Here is a 21,993-nt window from a genome sequence, read left to right on the forward strand (position 1 = left end):
TATAAAAAATTAGAAGCTACCTATTTGCTGGAGCATATTTGTCACTGGAGTTGATTTCATATAGTGATTAGAAGCATTGGGATAGACCCTGGAAGACTGTTCTAGTCCTGGCTTAAATACAAAACCAGCTGGGTGACTTCTGGCCAGTCATTCTCTCAGCCTTACGAAGAAGGCAAGGAAAACCACTTTTGCAAAATGCCGAGAAAATTGTATGTACTCGTTTACATAGTCACCAGGAATCTACTGATTTGAAAGCATAATATATGCCACTACCAATCACACAGGACAGTACATGTATGACCTGATTCTTCAGATTTTTTGTTATGCATTACTTATTTCTCTCCTCCTTTCCCTCTGCCACAACATCTCACCATTCTTAATGAGTCAGTTGTGGCCTGAGAATCAAGGGTTGACAGCTGTGTTCAACAGGAGCATGCAGTGGCTAGAATGTAGTGTTGCAAGCTAACTGCCAGGAGTTTAATCCTGATGAGGCTCTAGGTTGACTCAACCTTCCAAGGTTGATAAAATGAGGACCCAGATTGTTGGAGGCAATATACTGACATTGTAAACCGTTTAGGGATATAGAGCTAAGGTGGTGCAGTGGTTAGGGTGCAGTACTGCAGGCCACTTCAGCTGACTGTTATCTGCAGTTCAGTGGTTCTAATCTCACCGGCTCAAGGTTGACTCAGCCTTCCATCCTTCCGAGGTGGGTGAAATGAGGACCCGGACTGTGGGGGCGATAGGCTGACTGTAAACCGCTTAGAGGGGCTGAAAGCCCTATGAAGCGGTATATAAGTCTAACTGCTATTGCTACTGCTATATAGCATCAAGAAGCGATATATAAGTCTAAGTGCTATTGCTATGGCTGCATGGTGTGGGGCAGTTCACCAAAGTTTTTGAAGGTTAAATCTATAGACTCAAAACAAATGTGCTGAATGTTTGAATGACTACTTAGACTCAGTTACAGATTAACTGCCTGCTGTTAATGTTCACTGAAATGACTTTTCCTGTTCCTGTGGTTCTATATAATTGGCAGCTTCTTTATTGCATGTAATTTCTCTCTGACTCCACTTTCCTCTATTTTCTCTTCCTTCATATTGATTAAATTGTATGCATATTCTTCAAAGATCTAATGAAATGGAATTTAATCCATAAACGTTTATGCCATAAAAAAAAACTTTAAGCTACCATAAAGAATTAAACTGACCTATAAGCCAGTAGTCATGAAAACTAAGTGTCACAAGAAAAGAAACTATCAGGAAAGGTTTTAGACCCTTGTCCCAAAAGTGAACACCAAATTTGTTTCCTATTCTGCAAAGGGATAATTAAAAAAAAGGTATCAATTTAGTTACTCCTGATAAAACAGCTTGTGACTGAAATTTATGGTTGGATTTTAGAACAAAAACAAGTTTTCAGTTATGACTTCAAGGAGGATTTTGTGTATCGTGTTGAAGTGATAAAAGAAAACAGTGACTTTTATGATGTATTTACAAAATGAGAAGGTAGTGTACCTTTAGGACCAAATCTGTTCTTTTTCACAAAAAGTATTTTAACATGAAGTATTGTTACACTTAGGGAAAAAAAATTGTGAAAAATGCCGATCAATCTAGATTGTTCAAAGTATCTTTATAACTACAAATCATCATGGTTTATTCCTCACAAAGATAGACATTTATTGATAGAGCAAAACAACACTGTTAATTTTTTTCCACCAGATTCTTTATGTATTCTTTGCTTTAGAACCTACTGACAAACACAATGCAGTTTTCTCTAGAGCAGTGTTTCTCAACCTTGGCAACTTGAAGATGTCCAGGACTTCAACTCCCAGAATTCCCCAGCCAGCGAATGCATTCGCTGGCTGGGGAATTCTGGGAGTTGAAGTCCTGGACATCTTCAAGTTGCCAAGGTTGAGAAACACTGCTCTAGATTAACCTGCTTGTAGTGTCTTTGCTACAGACAAAATTATTTACTGGTCTCAAAATAGTTCTAGGTATTATTCTAATCATGCTTACTTAACAATCTGTCTAAAACAATAGGGCTTCTAAATTACTATGCTAGCATTGTATATTCTCTTATTGATGAGCATGAAATAAAGCACCATTCACTCAAATGATCTTTGTTAAATAATATTTTATTATAATTAAATTTGTCAGAATTAAATTGACAATACATAATTTCCCTTCAGTAGTTTCCTAGTTAAAAAGGTCACTTGTGATGCTAAATAAGATTGTGTACTTAAAACTAATTTCTATTTTTACACGGGTAAATAGAATGTACATTATCGAAAAATCTTTTAATAAAATATTAAACCACCTCCAGGTAACAAGAATTTAGGCTTACTTTGTTCAATTATTCACAGTACTATTCACAGAAAGCAGCCTTTTTTTTCCTGTTCCTTTATTTTGTTTGTAATTAGGACTGAACTTTCTCTTCTCAAGAAAAGCAAAGCTACAAAGACAAGATGATGACTTAGAAGTCACCTTCGCCCCCCCACTCCCCCAAATGTCTGAGTATGAGTAATATTAACCAGACCTCTCGTTCTTCCACTGACCCTGGACCGAAGAAGTGGAAAGGAAATGAGCTATGAATCACAATCCATTGTATTTCAGTGGGATGACACCACTGAACACAGCTCAAAGCCTTCCACAATATAGTTTGCCGTAATGGGCTAATCGTCACTTTGCCTCTATAATACAGATCTTTCTTATATTAGTCCTACAAATTTTGGCTACTTATTCGAAGGATGAATATATTTCCTGAACAGCAGATCACAATTAAAGCTATGAAAGTTAAGCAAAATTCTTAAGTATATAGTCAAGTAATTTCAAGCTTTTATTTGGCAAATTATTTTTTCCCTTAATCTGATTTCTCAAAGACACATGTTCCATTAAAAACAGCTATTTTTTTTTTCAAGTTACAGTGTTGGCTACTTCAACAACCACTGAAAGTTATATAGTAGATACCCAGCGCTCTCAAGAGATTTCCACATTGATATTTTTTGCAAGTAGGAAAAGACACTATATTTTAAAGAAGTTATATATTTGTTATAAACTTGATGATAAAGAGTTGATTAACAATGCATTAAATAAAGAATGGAAACAACATTTCAGATTAATATTGGAAAGGTAGTCATAGAACATAAGTACTGTAAAAGCATATGCCATTCCAAGCAAATCCATTTACTATATAAATGGATACTATTACAGTTCAGATGTAACAAAGATGTAAAGAACTGTACAGATATTTCTGAAATTCAATTAGGAAAGGTAAATAAATTCTCATAATACCACTTTGAAAAAAATTCTGTGTAGCATCATCTGTATAAGCCTTTAGCATTTTCAAGTATAACAAAACAAAACCTTTATTTGAACAAAAGCAGCAAGTAAATCACATTATTTTCCAAAGAAGCATAGGAGTCCTTGACTTACAACCACAATTAGGACCAGAATTTCCATTGCTAAGGAAAGCAGTTGTTAAATGTCATTTTTTGCTATGGTGGTTAAATGAACAACCATGGTTATCTGGCTTCCCCCACTGACTTTGCTTGTCAGCTCATTGGGAAGGTCACAAATGGCACTCACATGACCACGAGGATGCAGCAACTGGTCACTTTTTTCAGTTCAGTTGCAACTTTGAATGGTCAACTTTGAATGAATGGTTGTAAATTGAGGACCACCCGTATGGTCTTAGTATTCCTAAAATTCCCAATATATCTTTTTCTCATTTGGCAACCAACATTCAGATTTATTCCAGGTGGCAGCTGAATGCACCGTTGGTATTTGTGGCTGACTACGTTGGATGGCAGGAGGCAAGAATGAAAGCAATGAACCCTTTGTTTCTTCTTTCACCTGAAAATTGAGAAGGCAGTCATTGGAATAATGGCCTTACATCACACAGCTATTAAAACAATTGTGAATACTTTCTCAGAAGTTCATGGAAGTACAATGCAAGTTCTTGTTGCCCAAATGTTAATTATTGCTACTAACTAAGCTCATAGAAATAGTGATTGCTAATAAAGACTATGAAAATCAAGGGCTTCTTACAGATAGGTCAATGGCAATTTCATTATAAATTCAGATAAAATGGCCATTCTTTAATCCAGTAGTCCTTAAATTGGGGGATAATCTAGGAATATCCTCAGAATAATGAGGAAATGTGTAATTACTGTTTTTTGAATCAAGAATGAATCTCAGGCTGCCACTGCCAAGATTCTTGTGTAAAACCATGGAGTATGGCATTGCCTCCATAGGGGGGGCAATAACTTTATTCGACACAGGGAAAATGAGTAATTGGGTCAAATAATTTAAGAACCACTGTTTAGTTTATGCATACTGCCCTTCCCCTGAATGCAAATAATTACATTTAATGAAAAACAGAGGTAAAAGTGTTACATAAGCTGCCTTGATCCCTGGAGTGAAAGACAGAATATTAATTGCAATTCTTTTATGCAGAAAGATACAAATGAATGCATACCGCTGCCTTGATTGCTACAAAGGTGTGTTTTTTTCAGGTTAGGAGGTAAAAAGGAAACTCTTACATTGAACAAAATGTATGGAGTAATATCCTAACAGTAGATATCTGAACATCCAATACATAATGAGGGCATTGGGCAAGAATTTCCCCAACTATTTGTTTCAAAAGAAAAATAAAAGCATTGCTGGTTCTATAAAATAGTTGTGTTCATGCCAACAGTTATCTCAGTTCTACGGGTGGGGCAAGGCAAGCAAATATAAGTTTTGCCTACCACAGATATGATATGAGTTCTTTATAATAAAACTAAGAATTGGAACAAATAAGTTGCAGTTCTATAACTAATCAAAATCACCAATAAAAAAGAAAGCTAATCTCAAACAGGATTTATAAGTGGACAGTACCTATTACACAAATCACACTTGCAGAAATGGCATAGTATATTATTTCACCAGTGCACAAATTTATATATTAAACTGCTCCAAACAGATATCTCCTGTTCAAGTCAAAGATATTGCAGCTTCTGTTTTCTAGACCCAAAGACTCAGTGATTTTATGTAGCTAGACAAATGTATAACAAACTCACCTGCTTGAAAAAAGCATGTGACAGAAGGCCTCTTGCTGATGGTCTATATCCCAGAAGGAAAAAACAGATTAGATTTTTAACTTTTGCAAACAGCTGGTAATTACTTCTCCTCCCTTGCAATTTTTAGCAAAATCAGTTGATTGAAGAAAGAATCAGTATTTTCCCCACTTTAATTATTCCATCCACATGTCCTTGCTACAATAGATTTAATAGTTTAAAACTAGAATACTGCAAATATATTTTTCAAGGTCTTTAAATATGAACTTTCAAATTTGTAATATTAATTAAAATTGTTTTATCAACCACCTTTTAACTGACATACTATAACATAAATATTACTGTCTTAATAAAGATACAGTTTAATATACTTAAGGACCTACATGTCATGGGTAGAAAAAATGTTCCTCTCTAAATATTCATCTAAATTTTTCTTCCATCTCTCATTAATTTCTCTCAGTATTGGGAACAAGAGGTAGGTTAAATCATTTACTCATATTTTTTTCATATATTACTCTTTAAGGGCTCATCAATCTTAGCATGGAAAAAAACAACCTGAGATTACATTTATAAAAATGACTTTTAAAATGTCTGAACATTTACAGGAAAAATGTTTCAAAAATCGATGATTTCATGAAATTTCAGACATTTTAAAATTTTGTTTTCAATTATTATCATATATATTTAAAGTCACAACCCCTGGTATGCCCAAATATGGGAGGAAGTTCACTGCTTCCATTCTCTGTCCATCGGCTCGTCATAAGAGACCATCCAGACAGAAACCCAATATTTTTACTGTTGCCTTTGTTACATTTGTGTTGTATATATATATACCATTAAGCCACAGAGTTCTTCTCCTTATCAGCTGAGCCAGGGAGAAAGGTATATATTTAAAGTCACAACCCCTGGTATGCCCAAATATGGGAGGAAGTTCACTGCTTGAACTCTGTGGCTTAATGGTTAACACATCTGCCTAAGATGCAATACAGCACAGGTTCTAATCCCAGTAAGGGTATGGCTAGCTGATGAGAGCTAAATAGCTTGAAATAGATCTATACTAGTCTCCCTTTATTTATTTATCAGCACAAATACAACACAAATGTAACAAAGGCAACAGTAAAAATATTGGGTTTCTGTCTGGATGGTCTCTTATGACGAGCCGATGGACAGAGAATGGAAGCAGTGAACTTCCTCCCATATTTGGGCATACCAGGGGTCGTGACTATACATACATACATACATACATACATACATACATACATACATACATTGTTGTATTTGTGCTGATAAATATATATATACACATACATACATACATACATACACATACACACATTATGATTATGATGATTATGATTATGATTTGGTTGCCATCTGGGGATACTATGGGTCTTCTGGTAATTATGAAGAATCAAGGATGTCTTGCTGACAACTATAATTGGTAATACTGTATGATATTCATATATAAACCAGGCTTTCAAAACAGCTCTAATTGCAGTTTAAAACAATTAAACTCAAATTTGCACTTTATTTTAAAGCATTACCTTTGTTCTGGGTCCTGATGCAAACACAATTCTATCAAATTATGGAAAGCAGGAGAGAAAGTTCTAGGCGGAGTCTGTAGTCTCTCACTTGTCATCGTGTGTGTCATGCTCTCCCCAATTCCAGAATCAATTCCCGACTGAGAAATTTTTATCCTAGATTCTCCGCATGAAAAAGTGTTTATAGCCCAAGGACAGTAAGACGGACCTTTCAGTTTTTGCAGCAGCATCTGGTAGAAAGATACAGAAAATACTGGAGTCCCTTTGCAACAGGGGCAGAAAAACACCATGACTAGATAAATATCCAATGACTGTCTTAGCTTGCATAAATATAGTACATTAGTTTTGCAAAAGTATTAATCAGAAAGTTATAAAACACGCAGTTTTCTCTCGTCCATTCCTACAATTCAGTATTCATTGGGAATTAAATTCAAGTCAATCAATCAGAATAGAGCTGGAAGGGACCTTTGAGGTCTTCTAGTCCAATCCCTTGCTCAAGCAGGGGACCCTATACCCATGATGGCAAAGCTATGGCATGCATGCCACAGATGGCACGCGGAATCATTTGTTAGGGCACGCGAGGCATTGCCGTCAGCTCCAGCGCTGGCCAGCTGACTTTGGAGAGCCGAGGTGGCGCAGTGGTTAGAGTGCAGTACTGCAGGCCACTTCAGCTGACTGCTAGCTGCAGTTCGGCGGTTCAAATCTCACCGGCTCAAGGTTGACTCAGCCTTCCATCCTTCCAAGGTGGGTGAAATGAGGACCCAGACTGTGGGGGAATATGCTGACTGTGTAAACCGCTTAGAGAGGGCTGAAAGCCCTATGAAGCGGTATATAAGTCTAACTGCTATTGCTATTGCTACTGGCCTTCTTTTTCGCCCTCCAGAGGCTTCCTTGAAGACCCTGCTGGGCTCCCCCCCACTTTTGGCATATGATCCGAAAAAGTTTAGCCATCACTGCCTTATACCATTTCATACAAGTGGCTGTCCAGTCTCATCTTAAAGACCTCCAATCATAAAACATCCACAACCTCTGAAGGCAAGCTGTTCCACTGGTAAGTGACAATACTGCTTTGCTGCCAAAGAAGGGCAATTTAACCAATGCTCAAGAGCAATGCTTCATGGAGTGATCTTTGCATGAACCAAGTAAACAGTGAACTTAAATGAGAAATCATTACGTCCAACCAATTTAGTCAGCATTATACTTTTAAGAGAATTGAATCTAATTCTTAGATAATTGAAACTCTAGCTACATAAAATTTCAAAATTAAGAGTCTTATGCTCTTGACAATAATAGTTATTCAATTTGTGAAGGGATGTTATGCTTTACCTGTGTGCGAGGCATATCCTGAAAAGGTACATGCCCATTAGCTAGTTCACAAGCTGTAATGCCCACACTATAGATGTCAGATTTCACATTATATCCATGCATATCCTATAGAAGAAAACATTTATCAGGCAAATTCAGTTGTTCAAAGGCTGTCAAGGCACATTAGGAAATGGATGAGAAATATTTAAACATGCCATGTACAGTTCTATTCGTACATATGGAATAAGTTAGTCTACTAACTTGAAAAGGTCTACCTCTGAAGTATACAACTATTTTAAATATCAATGACATGCAACTTCAGAAAAGATTGTAAAGATATTTTGGTTACTTTAATATAATTTAGATGTGCTTGGTAAGTAACTATATAAACATCTAACTTTTTAACATTTTGTTTGTTTCATTTTAGTCTATTCTCCCCAAATCTGGAACAAATGTTGACAATGTGTGTTGGGCTACAAGTAAGGAGAATGCTCCATTCAAATGAAATATTTCCATGAATAAGAAAATATTTTAAAATATCTGTTAATAATACAATTATTATTATTGTAGATTGAGAAGTAAAAATATTTATCAATTCCACAACTGGACCAATATACTATATTCAATGTAAAACTTTCAGCAAAGAGGATTTCATCCAGAAGTGGATTGATTCAGGCAGAGTATTTTACATTTATATATCTGTATGCACATGTGCGTGCCCATTTGTATAGCATTTTATATTAGCTGTTTAAAATGTATAAATGAATCTACACAGATCTTATGGAAAGCACCTATTTTAAATGGGAACATCTTCCATATATGATGAAAAGGAAAAAGAAATAATGGAAATATATTTTAAGTCTTTCGATAGAACAGGGGTGTCAAACTTGATTTCATTGAGGGCTGAATCAGGGTTGTGTTTGACCTCAGGGGTCGGGGTGGGTATGGCCCAGGTAGGAAAGGCCAGCTTGGAAGTCACTCACGTTTTTTTGGGGGGGGGGCTGTGGCAGCCCAAGCGCTCTACCAGCGAAAACAGGCTCCTGATCTCGTTTTGGCTGCAACAGCCTCCTGCACTTTGCCAGCAAAAACAGTGCTCGGGCGGGATGCCCGTGTCCCCCCCCCGGACCCCATTTTTGGGTGTGATGACCTCCTACAGCGCAAACAGAGCCACGCAGCCCTCCAGAGCTGCATTTTTGCTGGCAGAGGCACCATGGGTTGGCCCTTTGCTGTTTTCAGCCCCCCCCCCTCCCCCGGCCAGATCTAACCACCACCACCCGAGCCTTGAATTTGACACTCCTGGGATAGAAGTATCTTAATATGATGATAATGCTTAACTACAATGTCCTTTCATACAATGTCCTTTCAAACAAAGTTTTATGACCATCTCAACTTCAACAAATTTATTTATTTTCCAGAATACTGGAAATTAAATTCTACAGGAAAGAAATGCTAAAAATATATTTGTTAACAGAAATAGATGAATTCAAAACAATTATCTTACTATGTACATATAACAAAAGGCTTCCTGATTTTCAGCGATAATTTGGCAAAGATAATTGTACATGGGACTATAGGGATTCAGAGATAGCATTTTAAACGATATGGAATATACATCTTGGAATCACAGTATATCTGTAATGCATCAAAATTCATACCGCATACATAGTTTTAGATAAAACATTAAATGCCAATGTTTAAAAAACCATAAAGGATATAAACCAACAAAATTAAGATTAACATCTAACAAAATTAAGATTAACATCTAGGGTGCAGAATTTAAATACTTAATAAATTTCTGACGCAGTATATATATATATATATAGCAGGAAAGCACATCCAGAATGCAATCTAATATATACTGACCTGCCTTAGTAGTTCAGGACTCAGCCAAGGAAGCATAGATGTACTGAACTGGGGGAAATCATACACAGCTTTTAACTGTTGTCCACTGCTGACTAAACTATAGAGGTGATTTAAGCCCGACAAATAAACTAGGCCATCCCCTGAAATCAATATGTGGCTAGCTTTAATACTTCTGAAATGCAAACAAACAAATTAATTAATAAAACCCCAATTATTTTGCTTGAAAGACTATCCTACTAAATACATATTAAGATTCGGATACATCACTTAGGTAGCTTTGTTTCCTCTTAAAAGCTATAATCTTTTCTATAGATTATATTTAGAGGTTATGCTATTCTTTATTGCATCAGAAAGAGAATTGAGACATACTGTTTACGTTTAACTTGATGCTGTTCTTGCTTGAGTTATTCTTGAATTTAGTTAAGAATTACTCGTCTAATAAATAACAGACCTCACTCAGCCTGTGAAGATGTATCTAGCAAAGATGCTCGCAATATAAAAGATGCCTTGATTTGAAGTGACAATTTCAAATGATCCATTAAATGGGCCTCAGCCCAAGAAGGTACCAACTCCTTCTCATTCTATTTCTCTGCAAGCCTGGGATGATAAAACTGGCTTATGGGCTGGATTCATCCCACAAAGCTTCCCTAACTAAATAACCAACAGTTCAGCCTATAGTTACATGCACAGAGAGAAAATGGAAAGAGACTGGATGGCTGTGGGCTAGGTTAGAGTGAAACAGAAAAGGTTCACGAGCTATTGTATAGTAGCCAGCCATTACCAGCATATAGCCTTCAATGTTTCTAGGATTTTTAAAAAGCCCACAATGTGAAATGTGTGTGAATAATCCCTTGGTCAGTACAACATAAGAGAATTATTCTAGGTTAATGTGACCCATTTCTCAATTTTTTTTCTAATTCTCTTCCCTCCTCCTCCAGTCAGAATAGCAAAATTTACTTGGTGACTCCCCCCCCGCCTTTTAAATACAAGTTTAAACAATATTGCATGAGTTCTAATTTTAATAAGGCTATAAGTATTGAATTATATGCTTTTTATCTGTACATTTGTATTCCACAAAACTATATAGGGATATGATCTGACCCCCCTCGTTCCACACCAAAGCACTCCAAGCCAAAGATACTTTACGGAATTTATTAATAGACAGACAGGTCCTTGGCAGCAAACCGGCACAGACAAGCCTTGGCAGCAATCCACCCTGCCAAGCTCACAATACTGTTCTCCAACATTAGTTCCTGCGTTGACTTCTGCAAGAGGGGCGTGTGCACAAGCATTCCTTTTATAGTCTGGAGAGGAGCCTAATTACCACCAGCTGAGTGCAATTACCTCCTGTAACTGCGTAATTGTTCCTTATGCCTATTAGCTCTCCGGTGCCAGGCATCTAGGAACAACTCCCTTGGCTCCTCCCCACTGCTGATGTCTGGATCACACTCCCTTGTCTCCTCCCCACTGGTCCAAGGCTCAGGCGCCTCCTGGTGGCCAACCAGCCTCTCTGCGCCCTGCTCGGAGTCAGAACCCTGTCCAAGGTCCTCCACATCCTCCAAAGCCGACTCATAGGGCCCCTCGCTGTCGGAGTCTGGTGGCAGCTCCAACGGCTCCTGCTGGGCCACAACAGGGATCTATATAGGGTACCTACTAGAAGAACTCTACAATGTAAGGTAACCTAAGACCTTATGCAGTAGAAGTCACAATGTGTAGAACATGTCTAAATTACTTCACTGTAAACAACTGTGGTAATAATTCAACGAGATCATTTAGCTATGCATAAGAGCTCCTACAGATAGCTCAATGTTTTCCTTTTGTCCTGTCTCTTGTTGTACCATTTCTTCATAATGTACTTAGAAACTTCAAATAGTTCTTAAAATTTAAGAGCTAGCAATTAGAGGCCAAGGGAAGAAGCCGTGTGTGTGTGTGTGTGTGTTCCGGCAGTCAATACTATTGGTTTGCATGTGGTTGCGCCGCACACGCAGTGCAATAAAAATTGCTCTCGATATGCGCAGAAGCAAAAAAAAAACCCCAAGATGGTGCCATCTATGGTGCCGCCCAGAGAACTGGTTCGGGGGCGTGGCAGGCCTGGGTTGCTGCCAGTTCCAGCAATCCTGACTACCAAACCACTACCATTTCAGCCAAACCGGTCTGAACCGGTAGGAACCCACCTCTGGAAGAAACCCTTAATGAGCTCATGAATCTCATCAGAAAATGCCTTGTACCAGAAATTAAATATTCATATTGTAATATACTCAAAACTTGATATATTAAAATAATTGGAATGTTTGTGGAGGTTTAATATATTTTAAAGCATTTTGGATTTCCCTCTGAGAACGAGAAATGAAAACATAAATTGTTATATTTGGTAAGGATATACATCTTAATCAGAGAACGCTACTAAAAGAAAATAGATAAAATAAAATAATCACATAACTTTTAAAGCTTCAGCTGAAATCATTGGCTGGATTGCAATGAGGTTCTTCCATATTACCTGTGAATATAGCCATGTTGATGCATATAGTTCAATCCACTAACTGCACCAAAGAGGATATTTCCTATCAAAGCTTCACTCATGCCTTCAGGGAAGTACGTCCTCAAGAGACAACTGGCTGAATCTAAAAAAATAAAGAGCCCAAGGTTTAGTAGTAACTCCTCCTTATAAATAGTAATAGTTAGACTTATATACCGCTTCATAGGGCTTTCAGCCCTCTCTAAGCGGTTTACAGAGTCAGCATATCGCCCCCAACAATCCGATAGATAGATAGATAGATAGATAGATAGATAGATAGATAGATAGATAGATAGCAATAGCAGTTAGACTTATATACCGCTTCATAGGGCTTTCAGCACTCTCTAAGCGGTTTACAGAGTCAGCATATCGCCCCCAACAATCCGATAGATAGATAGATAGATAGATAGATAGATAGATAGATAGATAGATAGATAGATAGATAGATAGATAGATAGATAGATAGATAGATAGCAATAGCAATAGCAGTTAGACATATACCGCTTCATAGGGCTTTCAGCCCTCTCTAAGCGGTTTACAGAGTCAGCATATTGCCCCCAACAACAATCCGGTCCTCATTTTACCCACCTCGGAAGGATGGAAGGCTGAGTCAACCCTGAGCTGGTGAGACTTGAACAGCCGAACTGCAGAACTGCAGTCAGCTGAAGTAGCCTGCAGTGCTGCATTTAACCATTGCGCCACCTCGGCTCTTGTATATAAATATAGGAAGGTCAGGGCTGGCCCAGATATTTTCTACCATAATTAGAATGATCAAATTCATTGATATTTTGCACATTAGCATTGCGCCCCAAAGCTCATAACTGAAGCAATTCTCTGTTTCAAAAAAATAGTCCCAACGGTTTCCTCTTTAAGTAATTATCCCACTTGGAAGTACAAAAGATTCCACAAACTAGGTATCAATAAGCTGAATTGCTCTGCATGTGCAGAAAGAATTGAATAAATAAGGATATGTTTTTGTAAACACTTACGGTAAGCCATGAAAGGAGAAATAACCCAAAGCCATCTTCCAGCAGTAAACACTGTCCAAAAAGTCAAGATATTCCGATGTCGGAAAAAGTGGGATAATATCACCTCATTCTAAAGAAGGAAATAAATGTTGTAATAATCTAAAAGACAGGAAATATTTCATGCTGTTTTAGCCATAGGAGACTATGTGTATGGCACTAATGATCTGAAAACAATCCCTGAATCTGAAAAAAACATACTGTAGATGACTGAAATTACTTGAGAAAGCTGTAACTAATTCTCCGTGAGATTTCCACATTTCTTTGCATATCTAGAATTAGTAGGAATATGGGGATACTGGTAAACCTCTCAACTTATATAACCTCGCAAGCATTATATATCAAGTTTAAAATGATGTTTACTTGTAAAGTGTTTAAGAGTTCTTCAGAACATTTTTCCAGATCTGTAATTCTTACAGCCACCAGTGTTCCTGTCGGGATATGACGGGCGAGGTAGATTGAAGTTAAGTTGTTACATCCTTTTCCTACACAGAAACAGGAATATACCACTTAACATTCTAATTAATTTACTAATAATACTTTGGAATGATATACAAGCAAAGTAAATAAATAAACAAAATGTTCTTATTACTCACAAAATCTTAACAATTGTGAAAAAGAACACTTTTCAAAGCAAGCATAAATATCTGACTTGAACTAGAACACAACAATCTGATTCTGAAAGCTATTTCCTAGGTGAGACAATCTTTTTATTTTAAAAAGATTACAGGTAGTTCTCATTTAATTATCGCAATTGGGATTGGCAACTGTTGCTAAGCAATAGTCAATGACAAGTGAAACATCATATGGCCACATCAGACTTATTATGTCAAGAATTCCACTGCAATTGTTAAGTGAATCATCCCCAGTGATTAAGCACAATGCCATGTGATTGCAACTTGCAACTTCCTGCTGGCTTCCCCATTGACTCTGCTTGCCAGAAACCAGCTTTGAAGCTCATGTAACCATGGGATGTTATAAATGTAAGCCAACTGTGAAGCACCCAAATTGTAACCATATGACTGTGGGGATACTATGATGGGCATAAGTTTGAGGGTCAGTCAAAAATCTACTTTTTCAACACCATTATAAGTTTCAATGGTCACTGAACAAAGCTGTGCTTAACCAAGGACTACCTGTATTATGCTGTGGTGAGTATCGAATGATAAACACCGTGTAATTTATAAATTTACAAAGTATTCAGAATAGATCAATGAATATTGGTGTAGCATGTTAAATGTTGAAGGCATTGGTATACAAAAAATGAAATAAGAATTAAAACTGGTATTTTAATAGGGATTACCAATTGAAGTTCATTTAAAATAAATCTTAAGCAGCTCGTTAGCATAAGAGATTATCTTCATACCAATTACCAGCACCATGTGCTAGTTACATACAAAGATGCTTGTGTAATACCATGCTCGAATAGACAGTATTCCCATCTTATTCACTCATGTAGGATCTGAGGCAATGGAGAAGAATGCAAACATGCATTTTCTTCTGGTTAAAAAAGAGGTGATAGATATTGCAGCTGAAAAATAATTATTCATGCACGATTTGACAATATCCTTATACTACTGAAGCTAGCATGAATTAAAAACAAAGACTAATATCAAGACTTACTAAATCAAAGGAAAGACCAGAAGTTAAATGGAAATAGGTTGTAAAATACAAGCAAGCATTAATAAAAATAGAACTAATGTATATCTCAGACCTATTGGCAGGGGATCGCAAAGGGTAAAATTTCTAATCCATATCTTTGGTTCAAGTATACACTGAAGATCTCTCACTTAAGACAAAATAGGAACATCTTTCCATCACAAAGCAATCACCTATCTCCACCTGGAGATCATAGTGTGATACATCAGATGACAATGGTATCTGTACATCTCCTCTTTGAGTTGATTGGCCCCAACATACAGCAAGTTCATCTGTCTGAATAGCAAAAATAACTATTAATCTTTATTGTTTAAAATGGTGTCATTTCACATAAATTTTGAAAATCTGCCAACATTCCTGTCTATGTATCATTTCAAAAGCTCCAAGTGGTTTTTTTAATTTTGCCTGGTTTTTGATGGCAAGAACTTCTTTAATTGGGGTGTACTTTTTTATTGTTCAATGTATTTAATTTGTAAAAAAAAATCTATATGGCTGATCAGATAAGGTATACATTTCAATCCATGAAAAATCCAGACGCTCATTTTCACTCAAAATATTATATAATGTAAGTACATTAAAACCAAAATACTAAAAAAATATATCCTATCTAAAGCATATAAATACTCTAGAGAAGGGGTGTCAAACTCAAGGGCCACGGGCCGGATCCGGCTCACAGGATACTTAAATCTGGCCCACAGTGCCTCTAGTAGCCAAAATGGAGTGCGGGGGGGGGGGGAATCGCATGGCACCCTCATGCCCCGTTTCGGTTGCCAGGCTGCTGCAGGCCATCCAGGCCCAAAACAGGGGGTGTGGGTGCCGTGTGGCCCCCACACACCTCGTTTTGGCTGCCAGAGAGCTGCAGGAAAACAGCTGGGAACATAAGCAGCAATCAGAAGAAAAAGAATTGGTCAGGAAAGAGTATAATGAGAGTGAGGGAGAGTCTAAGGGAAGTCCTGCCTTAGCACTTGGTCACCACAAGTGCTCCCCCAACACGAGTCCCGTGTCACTGCCACCATAATCACGCCCACCCTGGCCATGCTCCATGCCCTCCCAGCCCTCCAAGGTCAAACACAACTCTTATGCGGCCCTCAATGAAATTGAGTTTGACACCCCTGCTCTAGAGGACAAGAAATCTATTTGGTGCATAATTCCAATTCTCTAATATATACAGATAGTACTCACTTACTGACCACACATTCAATGATTGTTTGAAGTTGCAACGGTGCTAAATATGTGGTATTTACAACTGATCCTCAAAGTTACAGCCATCACACCATCCACACAGTCTTATGATTGAAATCTGGCAACCAGCTTGCACTTGCAGTGTTGTTCATATGATCACCATTTATGACTTTCCCTGCTGGCTTCCCACAGACAAAATCAAGGGGGAAGCCAGGAGAACAGGTCGCAAGTCACTCGAGTAAATATTCCCCGTGACCCGACAAAACCGCGCACGACAAAACCGCGCCGACAAAACCACGAGGTCATCAACGTGCCGACAGCGCGCTGACAACAGCGCTTCGACAGAAGCGCGATTTAAGTTAAGGTAAGGGTTAGGTTTAGGGTTAGCATTAGGTTTAGGGTTAGGGTTAGCGTTAGGTTTAGGTTTAGAGCGCGCTTCTGTCAGCGCGCTGTCGGCGCGATTCAGTGCTCATTCGTCGGTGCATTTTAGAACTCGCGGTTTTGTCATCGCGGTTTAGTCGGGCGCGCTTTTGTCACTCGCCCTTTTGTCGGTGAACCAATCTTCCCCATCCTGCAACAACCATTCCTAGGCCCCAAATTACTTCAGCATGTCGCTGCTATCGCTATCGCTCACGTATCCTCTCCCACCTGGCAACAGCGATTTATCCGCCTGCCAATCTGCTTGCAAGTTGCTGGGAGTTGCATCTTCCTGCTGGATTCTCCATTGATTTGTGTTTGGGAGCCAGCAGGAAGTTGCAAGGAGGTCCTTTCTTAATGACCTGCGATTCTCACTTAACAGCAGCAATGGGGACCGTCAGGATTGCCAAGTGATGCGGTCACATGATGTCATGTTATAAAATTGCTTAGCAATTCCAGTCCTGATTACTATTGTTAAGCAAGGACTAACTTATCTGTATTCAGCCAAAAGGATGAGAATGAGAGCCTCTGAATTAATTTATACAGCTGCACTGGATAGATGTTTAATGGCTTAACATTTTCTTGAAGGATCTGGTCCTTTTTTTACAATAAAATAGGCAATTCCTTGCAAGAATGGAGAAAGCAGTATTTTGTCGTATATCACTCAAAGTGAACAGAAAATAGACAGTATACATTTTATCACAAGCGTAAACATGATTGTGATAGAAAAATACTGGTTCTGCTAAGATAAGATGAATTTTCTCTTACCAAGTCTTGACTACTGATGCTTTCCGATTGCTTTTCTACTCTAATGGATTCAACTCGTGTCCGTAGAATACAGGAACAGTCCTACAAAGATATTTGAAAGTAGAAAAATAAAGCCTTTAAAATGTAATCTACACTCATCTGTTATATGAAACTACAACCTCGGTGCATAGTAATAATGAATTAATGTTGACACTGTGCACAATAAGAAATGAACCCTTTCCAAATAATGTGATTATCTCAGTGGGTTTAGGAACATCTAAGAGTCCATTTTGAAAAATCATGATTAAATTCACTTTTTCAAAATTAAGTCCAGTATAATTCTCTGAATTCAAAGCTAGATAAATAAGAGAGATCCTGGACTTAGTCATCCAATTAACCCCCTCTTTACAAAACTATAAAACGGCCCTTCCAATTATTAATTTCATCCCTGTAATCTTTAGTTTGGTATACTGTTAATCAACAACTTGCTGTGGGGCCTGAACCTGAACATTATATTAAGATGTAATATACATTTTTAATGTATATTAAGATGTAAAAGGAGGCGTTAAATCACAATTTTTGGCTATATTTTACAGTTCAAAGAAGATTCTATTTAAAAACTTTGACTCAGGAAAATGAACCAGAGTTCTGACCTTCTCTCTTCAGTGTTCCGCAATTGACAAAATAAAATTATTCTCTTTGTATCTCTTTATTATATTTCCAACATGCATATTATTTATATATTAACACCTGCTAGATTTCAAACATTAAAGCAAATATGTGCTTACCAAACAAGACATGGAACTGTTTTAGTTCATGGAAAATATCACACTAATCCATTGACCCTGAAATAGAACATCAAGATATTAAAGATTACAGTACATTCAACATCCAGATATCAACCAAAAATGTCTCTTTTCCTCTTCGGCCATAAACTTCCACAGAAATCCCGCCAACATATAGTGTTTGGGATAAAATTAATGATCCCTAGCACAACTCATCAAAAATATTTGAAATCATATTCAAGCATTATCAGAATTATATCAGAAACTGTTTCAGGGCATTGACATAAACAAAGAATACTGGGCTTTAATTTCTTTACATGATCTGATCTGTTACATGTCTGAAATCAGTCCATGCAACCACGACAGTGACTTAACCACAATTTATTTTTATTTATTTATTTTATTTATTTAGTTTGTCGCTCATGTACAAGATAACAGGAATAAGAATAAACATGAATAAGAACACAGGAAATGGGGACAAATAAATGGGGACAGTAGGACAGAGACATTAGGCATTCTGGTGCACTTACGCACGCCCCTACTGACCTCTTAGGAATGGGGTGAGGTCAACGGTAGTTTATAATCCTTACAAAACTTAACCACAGCACGTCTGAACTAAATTGAGAAAGGTTTCTTTCTTCTGCTTGAATATGAGATAGAAACTGGAGATAAGTACATTTGGGGAATAGGGAAATTAACAACACCAGCTGGTCACCACCCCCTTCTTAACTCTAGTGCTGATAATAATCTGGCATTACATTTCTTTTTACTAAAATGTAACACTCTTATCAACCTTAACAAATGAAGTATAATTGGTTGACATTGATTTGACATACTCACTGAATAATTTACTGTATATTCATGATTACACATCAAATTAACATCTCATGCAAACATATTTTAATTTGAGAACCATTTTTAAAAAAATATATATTATTTCTTTCTATAGACATATTTTATAAAATAACATGTCCAGAAAGGAACTCTAGGAAAATCATTTCCAAAATTCTTTGCATCAATTGACTTGTTTTCATCACACAAACAACACAGTAATATTCTTCTCAAAGAGGTCTGCGGTTCTTTTAATGGATTTCCCTTTAAACAAAGATAAAAGAATACGCTAAGACTTTAAAAATGTGAAAGAATTTAAACTCAGAATTTGCACACATATACCTAAGTCATCATTTCAAATGCCAAAGATTTTTTGTAAGTTATTCTTTTGTAAGTTATTCACACACACACACACAAACAAACTGATGGGGTACCATATTAGAAAGCATGATTTTTAATCTCATACTTTCTATTTTGACTACAACCTATCCATGTTGTCCCTTTTGTAAGATCACTGATTCTTCCATTAAAAAAGGATTGTGTACATACACCTTGGGAGCCAGCTTGGTGAAATGGTTAAGCCTGGCATCTGGCTAGAAACCAAGAGATCTGATGCCTTAGGCAGAAAAGGTAGCTGGGTGACTTTGGGCTATCATTTTCACTCAAACCTAGGATTTGTCCAGACAGTTTCTAAGAATTGGACATGATTGAACAGAAGAAGGAAAAATATGCCTTAAAGATGAACATGTTAATGTTATTATAAAAACTGTTCTCAATCTGTACTTCATCCACTTTAGCTAACTAAAAAAAGCAATAGTCAGGAATTATAGCCATCAATAAAATGTAAATTTAACAAAGTCTAATACCAGTATTAGACTTCACCCCCAAATAAAAATTTCTTTTTTGCTGGCAGATTTTTTAAATTATTTTTCCCTTCTACACCACCTTACAGTCATTACATCAACATTGTTATGTCATCATACCTGTACATGTATATAATATTTCACTTCTATATTTACACACCTTTATACACAGATATAGATAGATAGATAGATAGATAGATAGATAGATAGATAGATAGATAGATAGATAGATAGATAGATATAGATATAGATATATAGAGAGACAGACAGACAGACAGACAGACAGTTTTTTGGCTTAATTAATTTTATTCTTGTTTATAAGAATAAAAAGCCATTTATACCAATTGTTCCAAATTTCATAATATTCCGACTCTTCTTTATCTTTCAATTTGTGTTAATTTGTCCATCTCTGCACAATCCAAAGGTTTTTTTTATCACTAATTCGTCCGAGGGGGCATTATTTTGTTTCCAGCATTGGGCAAATGCTATTCTTGCTGTAGTTAGCAGATATGTTAACATGTACTTAATTTTCTTTGTATATTTCCCTTTGATTATTCCCAGTAGAAAGATTTCGGGTTTGTATTCTATCTGTTCTCCTGTAATTTCTTGCACCCCAAATAAAAATTTCATTACAAATACAAACGACCAGAAAATAGGGACAAAGGAATGCAGCAGGAGTAATGCTTAAAGATCAGTATTCAAATCAGCGGAACATATTAGGAAGGCTTCAGGGGATAACAGAAAGATATACTTGCCAGTCCTGCTTGAACGTTTGAACTATAATTTGGGCTAAATGCAATCAGGTGAATTGCTGTATAATTTTAAAAAAAAAATACTTGCAATCAAGCTGAATGTAGGATCAAGGATATATCATGCTAGGCATCTTAACATTAACAAATACTAGCGCTAACCCCTTCCAGTAAGGACTATGGATGTAGAGCAGTGTTTCTCAACCGTGGCCACTTGAAGATGTCTGGACTTCAACTCCCAGAATTCCCCAGCCAGCATTTGCTGGCTGGGGAATTCTGGGAGTTGAAGTCCAGTCATCTTCAAGTGGCCAAGGTTGAGAAACACTGATGTAGAGCAGTGTTTCTCAACCTTGGCCAACTTGGAAGTCCTGTGGACTTCAACTCCCAGAATCCCCCAGGCAGCACAGCTGGCTGGGGAATTCTGGGAGTTGAAGTCCAGACATCTTCAAGTGGCCAAGGTTGAGAAACACTGATGTAGAGCAGTGTTTCTCAACCTTGGCCAACTTGAAGTCCTGTGGACTTCAACTCCCAGAATCCCCCAGGCAGCACAGCTGGCTGGGGAATTCTGGGAGTTGAAGTCCAGTCATCTTCAAGTGGCCAAGGTTGAGAAACACTGATGTACAGCCTTCAAAATCCCCTCAAAGCCTTTTTTTGTATTTGATTCTTGCAGAGGCAGCCCCTTTTTCTCTTTTTTCTCTTCCACCTCATAAACTCCATCGGACAAAGTTTTGCCGCAACAACTTTAATCACCCAACTGAGTCAAAACTAATTCAGCCGGAATAATAATAATAATAAGCAACTAGGAAAGTTTCCGTCTTTTCCTACTTACAGGGGAGGGGGGGGGAGACTTCGGGCGTCCCGCCTTCCTATTCCACACGTACGTTTGTTCCCACTTTGCACCCCTTCACACCCGGCCCGACTTTTAATTTGCGTGTCAATTTTACCTTCGGAAAATTCACCAGGAACTCTGCCTCATCGAGCCCCCTCAGGGCTTCCTCCAGAGCAGAATCACCACCCTGAGGGGGATTAAGGCTGATCCGGGGGTGGGTGGGGGCGTGCCTTGTTCGCCCGGTTCTCGGTGAGCAGCAGCGGGAACCGTCGGAGAGGGGGGCAAACGCCCCCCCAGGACCGCGAGGCAAACCGAGAGCCGCCCTCCCTCCGCCGGCGCTTTTTTTCCCCGGAGACGCAGCGACCAACGACGGTCCCCAGACCCCCCTCAAAACTTCAGGCCCCGCCCCCTTGAGCAACGGCGACGAGGTCCAAACCGGCGGAGGAGAGACCACGAGCGCCTCCCACCTGCGGGACTACAAGCCCCACAGTGCTCTGCGGTTCATATTCCCCAATCAGGGGCGTTTCCAAGGAGCTGTTCCCGCCCTACCGTTGCACGATGGGAATCGTAGTTTCAAAGCCAAACGGGTGGCAGGAGCGCTTCGGCGAGCTCCTTACGGGATAGCCGTC

The 21,993-nt window shown here is 38.0% G+C and overlaps 1 protein-coding gene across 2 annotated transcripts; it reads right to left on the bottom strand.

Moving 5' to 3' along the window:
* Window positions 1-2,400: 2,400 nt before the first annotated feature.
* On the bottom strand, window positions 2,401-21,754 carry STRADB (STE20 related adaptor beta). Of its 2 annotated transcripts, none has more exons than XM_087707177.1 (12): window positions 21,480-21,754; window positions 18,096-18,152; window positions 17,329-17,409; window positions 15,135-15,237; window positions 13,666-13,787; window positions 13,267-13,375; window positions 12,260-12,383; window positions 9,763-9,934; window positions 7,921-8,025; window positions 6,598-6,824; window positions 5,057-5,099; window positions 2,401-3,848 (listed from the first exon to the last, which is right to left on the bottom strand). In XM_087707177.1, exons 2-12 carry the CDS (start codon window positions 18,105-18,107, stop codon window positions 3,696-3,698), a joined length of 1,251 nt encoding a protein of 416 aa, XP_087563303.1. In that variant the 5' UTR covers window positions 18,108-18,152; window positions 21,480-21,754; the 3' UTR covers window positions 2,401-3,695. The 2 variants fall into 2 exon arrangements, with proteins under 2 accessions (XP_087563303.1, XP_087563306.1); XM_087707180.1 differs by lacking the exon at window positions 21,480-21,754 and adding an exon at window positions 18,639-18,750.
* Window positions 21,755-21,993: the final 239 nt, after the last annotated feature.

This window comes from Thamnophis sirtalis, unplaced genomic scaffold (genome assembly GCF_051295495.1).
Source record: "Thamnophis sirtalis isolate CommonGarterSnake01/CBP01778 unplaced genomic scaffold, rThaSir2_p1.2 scaffold_1, whole genome shotgun sequence".
NCBI classification, from domain to species: domain Eukaryota; kingdom Metazoa; phylum Chordata; class Lepidosauria; order Squamata; family Natricidae; genus Thamnophis; species Thamnophis sirtalis.

Bases quoted from the DNA above. Each gene is read 5' to 3' on its own strand.
- STRADB (XM_087707177.1), bottom strand. The intron at 13,376-13,665 runs GTAAACATCATT...TTCCTTCTTTAG, and splicing joins AACTCTTAAACACTTTACAA to AATGAGGTGATATTATCCCA. The intron at 9,935-12,259 runs GTAATATGGAAG...TTTGCATTTCAG, and splicing joins CAACATGGCTATATTCACAG to AAGTATTAAAGCTAGCCACA.